The 12,295-nt window shown below is 45.1% G+C and overlaps 1 protein-coding gene across 9 annotated transcripts in view; it reads right to left on the bottom strand.

The window, feature by feature from the left end:
- NUGGC (nuclear GTPase, germinal center associated) overlaps window positions 1–12,295 on the bottom strand; it is a 1,501,499-nt gene that overhangs the window by 989,737 nt on the left and 499,467 nt on the right. For all 9 annotated transcript variants that reach the window (XM_069221057.1, XM_069221058.1, XM_069221055.1 and 6 more), the window contains one exon: window positions 2,326–2,446. In XM_069221057.1, coding sequence (XP_069077158.1) covers window positions 2,326–2,446 — 121 coding nt within the window. The remainder of the gene's footprint in view (window positions 1–2,325; window positions 2,447–12,295) is intronic.

Genomic DNA, 12,295 nt, shown 5'->3' with positions numbered 1-12,295 from the left:
TGAGGCTTAGAAGGAGGGGTTGGTGTATAGCTGGAATCGTCGGCTGATGCACTGATGTAATGTGACGGGATTAAGGCACGTACGGCAAAGAAATAAGAAAAGTACTCTTAAAAAGGAATCTAGGGCTCCCATGATTCTGTGACATGATAAGTGGACAATTCCATGACAAGTGATTTTTTTATTCAACATGGTGAAAATCATAAATATTTTATTGCCTGGAAGAAATCATTGGAACTTGAGAGATAAAAATCTTACAAGTATAGGTGCCATCGCCAAGTCCTGAAGATGACCCTCTAATTAGTTCTTGAAAGGGTTGAAACGTTGACTATTAAATGTGGTTTAGTATATAACGTGACTTCAAGACACCTGGAATGAAGGGGTCCTTTTGAAGTTCACTATTTTGTTTTGGTTTTTAACCACATTATTGTAAATATTGTATCAAACACTTTTTCACTTTAATTATCACTATTATCACTGCACTGCGTCGTTACAATTTGGGAGCACCTTAGGTTTGTGATCCATCACTGGAATATATTTTGTTAAGAATGATCAAAATAGAAAGCAATATATATTGATCTAATAATGATATGTTTGGTTGGGAATAATTCCTTAACAGAAAGTTAAAAGGTGCTGTGGAAGTGTAGGCTTATACTTCTCCCTGAGGACCGAAGATTTTCTGATATTTGATGCACCGATGTAGGCATTGGCAGAAAACGCTCCCTATAGTCCACTAACATTGCTTGCAAGTCCGACACCAAGCCGGAAGGGAAACCTACCAGCCCCTGTTGTTGCTGTCCGTAATATTGCTGGTCATAGTAAGAGTCATCATCATACAAATACTCCTGACATAAGACCTGTAATTGAGAGGGACTGCTGGCCACCACAGAGAGGCCATCCTCCGTTGAGTCTTCTTCATCAAACAGATGAGAAGGTAGTAGGCTCGAAACCTTACTAGGAGATGTAATTGAGGGGGGTCAAGTGATGCTTTTTGACTTTTCTTTGACTAACATGCTCCGTCGACGAGAACAGAGCTAAGGTAGATGGTCTCTGTCTGGTGTTATCTTGAGCTTCGATGAGAGGTGAGATGTTGTCGACGGTGGCGGTGTTGACAAAGTTATAGTCGACGGAGACATCGTCAACAAGAGTGTCGACGACATAAGCGTCGTCGGTGGAGGCACCGACAAGTGTTCCGTTGATGGGAGGATCGTCGACGAGACAAGCAGCGCCGACGAAGACTGCAGTGACGGTGAGGAAATGGGGTGCGCCGTCAACAAGGATGACCAGACTGTTGACGAGGATTCAGAAGTAGCTGCAGTCGACATAGACATTGTGATGATGGTAGATGTCGTCGTTGAGGCATGGGACGTCGATGGAGATACCTTTATAAATCTCTATGCAACTTTTGACAGATTCATTGCGATTTCCTTTTTGGCCATGTCAAGGAACTCTGTTGAATGATATAGAAAGGTGTGCAGTGGTTTCAAGCAGTTTCTATCACATTGCACCCACAAGGTCAGAGTGAACCCTTTCCTATTAGAGTTACCAACAGCATAGTACTGGCCCAAATGATCTTACCAACTTACCAGTCTGCTTTCCAAGCCACTATGTTTGTTTCCATTTGCAACAATGACCCCTAGTTCCATTGAAATGTCTGACATTTGCAAGTACAATATCCACTAAAACCTTCGAATTGTAGCAAACTTCCCTAAAGATCAGAAAAAGCCTGAACAACCACCTCTTTTGCAAGCATATAGATCTAGGGCCCTTCAGGACTGTGTTGCATGTGTGGTGGAGGTCCTTCAAACATCATCAAAACCAGGATTCAGATGAATAAACCTCAATAGTCTTGCAGATGCCTAGAATGTACACAATACTGTCTGACAATGGAGGTTCACACAACCCTCAACAGCAGTAACATTGACAATAACATCACTGTGAGGCACGGACAGGACCCTGCTCACAAAATAAAGTTTACAACAATAAGTAACATAACACCAACAAACAAACCACTTTTTCAATAGATATCAAAATCAATGTACTTCAGTAACGGGGGAACATTAATATAGTTAAAGTGTCTGGAATGCAATCTTAATGTAGTGGAGGACTCTTCAGTGAACGTATGTAATGTGTTACACATGTCACCACATAATGCTCAAGTGAGGACAAAGTCAGCAGTATATGTATAAGGCACACAAAACCTGGTCCAAAAATAAGGACGCAGGGAAGATGAAGCTGATTGCTCCACCATGTGTTACTTTACTGTAAAAGTAATAATCTGCCTAAAACAAATGAAAAGGTTGCAACACAAAAAGTTAATCAACAAACCTTCCATGTATGGAGCTGGTCATCCAAGTCCTTGATGTCCCTTCTCATTACTTTAATCTGGTTCTCCAGTGCCTCTACCTTACTCTCTAAAGGTGAAAGTTGCTTGTCTAAGCTCAGGGCTCTGCAAAAATAAGACAACATATATTGAACAACAGAATGGCTGACAACCTATACAGGTGCTAAACTGATGTTTTTGACAGTATTTGCATACTACACTTAAAATGTTTTTCCCTTATTAGATTCCTCAGTGTGAAATGTATTTTATTTACAGAGAGAACATCACCAAGCTGTTAACTCAAGTAAACGTACATCTGCCAGAGTTTCAAGTCCCCTAAGTGCATAAAATGACTTGGACATGTTAAATCGCACAATCACACCTGTAATTTGACAATATTTTTCCAATTCAATCATGGAAAATAATATGTCATAAAACGCAGAAAAAGCAATGAAGTCAAATTACATGGACTGAATGCTATTAATATGATTGCACCTAGTTTAAACAGAGGTGTATCCATATGCTCATTTAACACTGCTTCAGGCATGTGCAGATTTTCTATGTCACAACATACCCTAAAACAAGAGATTAGAAAGTGCAGGTGGTTGCCGATGGTCTGTACCGGACATTATTTTTGCCAACCAGGACTCTTAATCGTCCCTGAAGGCAGCAGTTCTGGCAGCAGAGGCTAATTTCACTGGGCAGCTATATGCACGGAGGAACAATTCTCCGATCCAATCTCTATGAAAATGTATACATCTTCACCTGCGCTGTCACTAAAGATACAAACATCTGCTGGAAAAGAGTTCACATCTTCTGAAACAGTTAGGTTTTTAACTTCATATGGAAATGAATGTAGCTGGGCAACTGACGTATGAAAAGAAGTAGGGCATTCCAATTTTCAATCAATCAGTGGATTTATAGAGTGAGGCTTCTCACTCCTGGAGGTATCCAGGCACTATGGGTTGTTGCTGTGGACTGGAGAATTCTCGAAGAGTCATACCTTGAGTTTCTTCCTGTTGTCAGGGAGGGTAAGAGTGGTGTGCAAGTGGGGGGGAAGGTTGTTACAGGTTTTGGTGGAGAGGTAAGAGAAGGATCGTCTACCACTGCGACTGCAGCAAACTTTTGATACTTGAGCGATGGCGAGAGTTGTGGAACGGAGCTCCCTGGTGAGCTGGTGAAAGGAGAGTCTGTGTTTGACGAGTCTGGGTCCAACGTTGGGGAGGACTTTGTGTGCGAGGGTGAGAACCTTGAATTTGCACCTCTTGAGTATGGACAACCAGTGGAGATCTGAGGTGTGGGCTGAAGCATTTTTCCTGGGGAGGTCCAGTACAAGTCTTGCCGCAGCGCTTTGGATGGTGGCAGCGGATGAGCTTGGTAGGGAGTCTGACAAAGGGCGTTCCCATAGTCCAGTCTGCTGGCGATCATGGCCTGGGTTACAGTCTTTCTGGTTTTAATGGGGATCAATCTGAATCTTCTGAAGAAGAGGAGGTTGTGGAAACAGGAAGAGGCCACTGCATTTATCTGTGGCTTGATGGTGAGTTTGCCAACAATAAGGCCACTGTATTTATCTGTGGTTTGATGGTGCGTTTGCTGTCAGTAAGGCAGGTGTGGTCGTCAGGGTTTGTCCGAGCGTGGAGGGTCATCATGAGTTGTCCCAGGGGAAGGAGTTTCCAAAGATGATCACCTCGATCTTGTCTGTGTTTAGTTTTAGGCATTTGGATCTCATCCATTCGGCTACGTGGGTCATGATGTTGTTGAAGTTGGTTCTGGGGGAGGTGTGGTTTTCAGAGAGGGAGAGTATAGACTGCGTGCCGTTGGCATATGAGATGATGTTGAGTCTGCTGGAGTGAACAATCTTGGCTAACAGGGTCAAGTAGGTGTTAAAAAGGGTGGGGCTGCGTGAGGACCCATGGGGGATGCAGCATATGATGCTCTTTGGTTCTTAGGTGAGGGAAGAGAGGTGGACTCTTAGTGCACCCTGTGATCCCTGTGGATCCATTTGAGGGCATTGCTTCGGATCCCGATATGGTGGAGTCTGGTGGCGAAGGTGTGGTGGGAGATGGTATCAAACGCGGCAGGGAGGTCGAGGAGGATCAGGGCCACCTTTTCTCAGTGGTCGAGGAGGGATTGGATGTTGTGCGTTCCAGCAATCAGAGCGGTCTGTGATTTAGTTGGTGCGGAAACGGCATTTGGAGGAGTCCAATAGATTTGGTCTTTTCAGGTGGTAGGACAGATGTTGGTTGATGGCTCCCGGCAGTCAAGAAGAACAGGAGTGGGTCCCAACTCTGACGACCGCCAAAAGCGACCCCAGGTTTTGTTAAGTTTAACAAACATTCTATTTATCACTAGCCAGCTTCAAGCAGTTTGATTTCGTCCATACAGATACTGGCAACAAGCATAACCAGAACTTGGCTTGAGCACAGAAAATTATTTTAGATATATAGTCACTGAGTAACATAAGCATAAGAGATAATTTTGAAGACAAGGAATCAAACAAGAACAGCAAAGGAGAGCTAAAGATATTAAAAATAGAAGGTCTTTAAGAGGAGCGCTGAGGGATCCTACAAGACGTAGGGACTGCATAGGATTGAAAAGGAGGCAGAACACTGCTTGGGTTCTGTATGAGAGAATGGAACAGCCTTCAGAGCCAATGCCGACCAGATGGGAAAAAAAAAGTAAAATAGAAGGAATGGTTTCTTACCTGTAACTCCAGTTCTCTCGTAGGGGTATTTCCATGATAGTCATAAGCACTGAATAGTTCTGCGCGCCTGCGGGGACCCCGGAGCACTGTTGTGAAGTATATTCTTAAGTGCAATCATCAGCCCCTTGACAAAAGGTCTGTGAAAAACACTTAAGAATAACAATGTGCAGCCTATGTGAACAGCTACACAGGCCAAATTGTTAGAAGAAAAAACAGTTGTAGTGTAAATTCACGTTTAAACCTCTATTTATTCTATAAATACATAAATAAATACATTCTCATATTTTATTTACACCTCTCATGAGAATAAAACAATGTAGGGCAGTGTAGCCCATAGGCTGCCATTATACAGAATGAAAATAGAGCTGTGCCTTTAAGAACGTAAAGTCTTCCTGTTTCCCATCATGCACAGCAAAAGGCAGTTGCCTCAGTTCTTTTTTGGAGGCTAGTAACCTGACATGAAGAAACAAAAAACATTTGTTGGAGTACCAACCTCAATAATACTCATGTTCTATGTCAACTCCACCAGGGAGGAGGGAGGCTTTCTTATGACTATCATGGAAATACCCCTACGAGAGAACTGGAGTTACAGGTAAGAAACCATTCCTTCTCTGGTAGGGGATTTCCATGTATAGTCATAAGCACTGAATAGAGTAGCAAGCCCATCCCCATAACCGCGGTGGAGTAGACAGAAGAGTACTGAGAAAACATTAATCATGCAAATAAATTCTTGAGCAAGGCCTGTCCAACCTGCGCATCTGCCCTAGCGTCTGTATCAAGGCAGTAATGCTTAGTAAAGGTATGGACCGACTTCCAAGTGGCAGCCTTGCATATTTCTGCCAAAGGGACATTTCTCATCAAGGCTGCAGTAGCTGCCTTCCCTCTGGTAGAGTGGGCTTTTGGCCTACCACCAAGGGATTTGTTTGCTAACTGATAACATAACATTATACATGAAACAATCCACCTGGATAAAGATTGTTTAGACGTGCCCAATCCTGTTCTGATTGGGCCATAGTTAATAAAAAGCTGTTGTGATTTTCGTAAGCTTTTTGTCCTGTCCAAATAAAATTTCAAGGCTCTCTTTACATCCAGAGAGTGCAGAGTTCTCTCAGCAGGAGTAGCTGGATTCTGAAAGAAAGTCGGTAATGAAATTGTTTGGTTCACATGGAAGTCGGAGACTACCTTAGGTAAAAATTTTGGATGAGTTCTCATTACCACTTTTGCAGAATGAAAAAACGTGTAGGGTTCCTGAGCGCAAAGGGCCTGGATTTCGCTGACCCTACGCGCTGAAGTGATTGCCACCAGAAAAGCAGTTTTCCATGTGAGATGCTGCAGGGATGCCTTATGTATCGGCTCGAATGGAGGCAGCATCAGACGTGATAAGACAACGTTCAGTTCCCATGGAGGAGAAGGCTTTCTAATGGGGGGAAAAACCTTTTTTAAACCTTCTAGGAAGTCCTTAATAATCGGAATCCGAAAAAAGGAAGTTTGTGAAGGACTCTTTCTGTATGCCGTTACAGCCGCCAAGTGAACTTTTATTGATGACAGTTGAAAGCCCGATTTTGCCAAACTTAACAAGTATGGCAGGATCGATTGTTCTCCACAGGAAACCGGGTCAATGTTGTTGTTTAAACACCAAATGCAGAATCTCTTCCACTTGCTTGCATAGGCTGATCGTGTGGAAGGGCGCTTTGCTTCTTTCAGAATTTCCATACAGTCCTGAGGTAGGTTTAAGTGTCCATATTGCACTATCTAGGGAGCCATGCTGCCAAACTCAACGATGAGGGGTTGGGATGAGATATCTGCCCTCTGAACTTCGTGAGCAGGTCCGAACGATATGGTAGCCTGATGTGTGGTTTGAGTGACCGGTGAAGAAGGTCTGGGAACCACCACTGGCGTGGCCACTCCGGAGCAATTAGGATCATTTTGGTCTGAGCATTGGACAGCTTCTGGAGGACCGCCGGAATCAGGGGAAGCGGTGGAAAGGCGTAAAGAAATGCTCCTGACCAGCTTATCCACAGGGCATTCCCCAGTGTCCCTGGATGGTAATATCTGGAGGCGAAGTTTTGGCATTTTTTGTTTTCTGGGGTTGCGAATAGGTCTGTAGAGGGGGTACCCCAGAGTGCGAAAATGGAATGAACGACGTCGACGTGTAGTACCCATTCGTGGTTCTCGTCCATTACCCGACTGAGGGCATCCGCTTCAACATTCTGGATGCCGGGCAGGTGAGTTGCCACTAGCGACAGGTTCCTGGCTAGAAGCCAATGCCAGATTGTCTGAGCCTCTCTGGATAAAATTCTGGACCTGGTGCCTCCTTGTTTGTTCACGTAGTACATAGTGGCCACGTTGTCTGTCTGGAGAAGGAGAGTTTCTGTTCTCAGAGAGGGAAGGAAGGCTTTGAGCGCAAGGTGGACTGCGCGAAGTTCCAGCAGGTTGATGTGATAGAGACTCTCTCTCTGTGACCACTCGCCTTGGACTCGAAGATGTTCCATGTGCGCCCCCCATCCGAGCAGTGACGCATCTGTTACGATGGTTTGAGATGGAGGCCGTTGTTGGAACAGAACCCCCACAAAGAGATTGCTGGGTAAACACCACCACTTGAGGGATTGTAGGGTGTGAGGGGAAAGAAGGACTTTGTTCTCCCAATCGTCCCTCAGTTGACACCACTGATCCTCCAGATTTTCCTGCAATGGTCTCATATGGAGGCGAGCATTGGGAACAAGATGGATACAAGACGCCATCGAGCCCAGTAGAGAAGCTATTAGTCTTGCAGTGGTTTGAGGTCTTTCCTGCAGTTGTTTGCACTTTTGGAGAATCGATAATCGTCGTTCCTCCGAAGGAAACAACTTTCCTAGCTTGGAATCTACAATGGCCCCTAAGTAATGCAACCTCTGAACAGGTGTTGCTCTAGATTTCAGGAGATTGACCTGAAGACCAAGTTTCTGCAACAGTTGTAGAGTCCATTTGAAATGTTGTTGCGCCTCGAGATAACTGGAGGCCTTTATGAGCCAATCGTCTAGATAGGGGTAGACGAATATTCGCTGTTTCCTCAAGTGGGCGGCTACTACCGCCATGCATTTGGAAAAAGTTCTCGGCGCTGATTTTAGGCCGAAAGGTAGAACTGCAAATTGGAAATGACGTTTTCCGACGGTGAACCTTAGGAATTTTCGATGTGTCTTGGTCACCGGGATATGAAAGTAAGCGTCGCAAAGGTCTATTGCACAGAGCCAGTCGCCCTGACGTAGATGTGGGTACATTTGGTGTAAGGCTAACATCCTGAATTTTTCTTTGCGAATCCATTTGTTTGCTGTCCTCAGATCTAAAATGGGACGAAACTCTTGTTTGTCTTTTTTCGGTACAAGGAAATATCTCGAATAAATCCCCTTCCCTTGCTGGCTGATCGGAACGGGTTCTATGGCTCTTTTTTGCAATAGGATATTGACCTCTAACTGAAGAGCTTCGAAATGGCGGTTGGCTGTTTTGGGTGGAACAGATGGTGGAGAACTGGTGAATCTGAGAGCGTAACCATGTCTCACAATATTCAATACCCAGGCGTCTGATGTGATGCGTAGCCACTCGTCCAGATGATTTGAGATACTTCCCCCTACCGGAGTGGATAACGGAGGAGGGGGAAGCAAAGATTCAGGGCTTAGACGTGGGAGCCTGTCGAGTTGTCTGAGTTTGGGGTGTTGACCGACCCCTTGTCGATCTTCGCTGGGTGGAGAAACCCCTTTGATGTTGCTGTTGCTGGGGGCGCGAAGACATCCATTGTGGCGACTGATACCGGTGGGTGAAAAGTCGTCGTTGATATGGCCGGAATACCTTTCTTTGTTCTTTCGGCCTTTCCATGCCTACCGCTTTCAGGGTATCTAGTTCAGCCTTCATTCTAGCCATCTCGTCATCGGCATGAGAACCGAACAAGGTGGAGCCCGAGAAAGGTAAATTTTGTATTCTCTGCTGTGCTTCAGGTTTGAGTGATGTAAGTCTCAACCATGCATGCCTTCTGAGCGCTATCCCGTGAGCATAATTGTGTGCGGATAGCACCGAAGAGTCAGCTGCAGCACTTATAACTTGGTTAGAAACCATGGCTCCCTCACCCACGACCTCCAGGAAATCTTCCCTTTTGTCCTTAGGAAGATGTTCCGCAAACTGCATTAAAGAGTCCCAGAGGGCCCGGTCGTATCGCCCTACTAACGCAGTAGCGCTGGCTGCCTTCATCGTGACGGCTGCAGTAGAACATACTTTTCGTCCTGCAGCATCTATCTTCCTGCTCTCTTTATCTGGAGGCGAAGAAGAAGACGGTGAAGTTGAATGCAGTTTCTTTGCCGCTACTATGACCACCGAATTCGGTGCTGGGTCCGACCTCAAGAATAGAGGATCTTGTTCTGGTGGACGATATTTTTTAATAAGTCTGGAGGGAGCAGACTTCGTTGCGGCCGGTGCAAGGAAAATATCCATTGCTGGTTCAAGGAGACCTGGAACCAGTGGAAGCAAAGGTCTGGAAGATGTCCTGTGATGTAAGGTCTCGAAGATCACTGACGTCGATGGGGCAGGAACCGCCAGCGGTATGTTCAGCTTGGTCGCCCCTCGTACTAAGACCTCCTGGAACGTATTCACATCATCTATGGGGGACACTCTCGGGGACGGTGAGTCTGATAGGGTTGGAGAGTAGTCCCGTGTAGACGAAGAACGCCTGTGATGTGAACGCTGAGATCTCTGTGATTCATGACGGAGGTGCCGAGAGGAAGATGAGTGTCTAGAGGAATGTCCAGAACGTCTTACAGACCGCGTTGGAGTCCTCAAAACAGACTCTGAAGGAGGAGCCGGAAGAGGCGCCGTAGTTGTTACCGGCGTCTGTGGCAATGGCGATTGTCGAGGAGAAAGTTGTGGAGACGCTGGAAGTAGGATGAGTGAGGCCGAGGATTCTGACGTTGTATAAACCCTTCTAGGCCTTTTTGATTGTCGTCTCGACGTCGACACACTCCTCGACGTCGAAGTACGGTGACGGCGAGTGCCCTTCGACGTCGATTCTTCTCGCCGTTGGGAATCTCTCGACGTCGCCGTGGTGACGGTGAACATCTACGACGTCGAGCACTCCCCCTCGACGTTGATCGCCCTCGCCGTGTTGACGGCGAGCCGGACTCAGATCTCCTTGACGTGGAACGTCCTTGCCGTATCAACGGCGACCCAGATCTCGACGGCGAGAGTCCACGTCTTCTCGCCGGCGAAATAGTTGTCGACGGCGAGCGATGTCGCTTTCTCGCCGGCAAACCACTCCTCGACGGCGAGCATGTTGGCGCCGTTCCTTGTCTCGACGTCGACGCCCTCGACGTCGTCGGAGACCTGTGCCGTTTTTGAGCAGGTCTGGTCGGAGTTACAGAGGAAACAGGGTGAGCCCTGGTAGAAGACTGACCTTCTCCTCGCTCTGTGGTAGAATGACCACTTTTCCTCCTGTCCTCTTTCGCCTGGAGTCGGATTTTCTCCCTGTCACGAAGGGTCCTTCTGGAGAAAGTTTTGCAGATGTCACACGACTCCGGTTTGTGGCTGGATGGAAGACAAATTATACAGACCCGATGTGGATCTGTTTTGGCCTTTTTTCAGCCACAAGAAGGGCATTTGTCAAACAGTGAAGGCATTTCTGAAGTAGAAAAACCTCAAACTTCTGTCAGAATCTAACAGAAAAAAAGTAGAAAATGATCACTCAATGTTAAAAACGTCGAGTGAAATTGAAATTCAAAAGATTTTAAATGAATTTCTGTCACAAAAGGATTTTGTGAGGTAGAGCTCAATGCTTCAGGGTCCTGTCAGAAAGAAGCCGGAAAAAAGAACTGAGGCAACTGCCTTTTGCTGTGCATGATGGGAAACAGGAAGACTTTACTTTCTTAAAGGCACAGCTCTATTTTCATTCTGTATAATGGCAGCCTATGGGCTACACTGCCCTACATTGTTTTATTCTCATGAGAGGTGTAAATAAAATATGAGAATGTATTTATTTATGTATTTATAGAATAAATAGAGGTTTAAACGTGAATTTACACTACAACTGTTTTTTCTTCTAACAATTTGGCCTGTGTAGCTGTTCACATAGGCTGCACATTGTTATTCTTAAGTGTTTTTCACAGACCTTTTGTCAAGGGGCTGATGATTGCACTTAAGAATATACTTCACAACAGTGCTCCGGGGTCCCCGCAGGCGCGCAGAACTATTCAGTGCTTATGACTATCATGGAAATCCCCTACGAGAGAAGGTCAGATAATGCCAAAAGATCAAGTATGACCAGGGTGCCTATATACACTGCTCAGGGATCATCCTAAAGTTAGCGGTATTGGCAAGCAGTGTTGTTTCAATAGTATGAGAGTGATTGGAAGTGTGACTGTGATAAATGAAGGAGGAAGCTATTTTCAAGACAACTGGAAAACTATTTGTTAACTTCTTGCTCTGTAAGTTAGGAGGGTAGGTGTACAAAAATATGCTGACTGATAACTAGCTGGATCCTGTGGGTCTTCCAGTTGTTTTTTTGTTGTTTTTTTCCTACATAAAGTGGTAAAATCAGGATGGGTTTTCAAGCCCACAGTCACTAGGGCAGAGTGTAAACATCTGTTGCAGAGGGTCAAAAGAGCTGGCCCTATAAAGTCAAAAGCCAGTGTGACAAGGCGGGATATGGACAAGGGTCAAGGAGGTAATCTTATCTGGATACTATTAAGAGTTACAAGGATATCACTTTTAGGTGGTTAATCAAAGGCTGATAGGAAGACATTACTGGTAACAGGTGAAAGATAGTTAAGAGAATAGTAGAAGTTCTGTGCCAGTCTTTTTGAATTCTGGCAATTTCTTCTGAAAAGAACGAGAAGAGTTTGCTGCAGAATAACTTCTGGGAGAGCTTTATTGTGTTGTTCCTGGCTTCTGACTGAAACTGTTGACTATTGCAAATATTTCTTTAAACGAGTTTCCAGCATTCGAAATGAGATGCTGATAGTTTCTCATATCGGATCCTGTAGTCATGTTATTAATAATAGCATAGGAGTTTCCGCACTTGTATTCTAATGCTTTACACGGACACTTGACGTTGAGAGATGGTTCTTACATGTTACAAAGGAGTCAAGAGCATGAAAGATCAATACAGTTTACAGCTACCAAGGATACATCAGAACTGAAGGCAAAATAAATGTCTTTAAAAGCTGTGGAGAAACTACCATTATGGAAACTTAAACCAACTATGCAAAATAAAAAAGTGGTGTGGCTCCTTGTGCTGTCACCCTTTGATGGAAGTA

This window comes from Pleurodeles waltl, chromosome 2_2 (assembly GCF_031143425.1).
Source record: "Pleurodeles waltl isolate 20211129_DDA chromosome 2_2, aPleWal1.hap1.20221129, whole genome shotgun sequence".
NCBI lineage: Eukaryota > Metazoa > Chordata > Amphibia > Caudata > Salamandridae > Pleurodeles > Pleurodeles waltl.
Note: the sequence above shows the minus strand (reverse complement) of the source record. Positions and strands in the feature narration are given on the sequence as shown.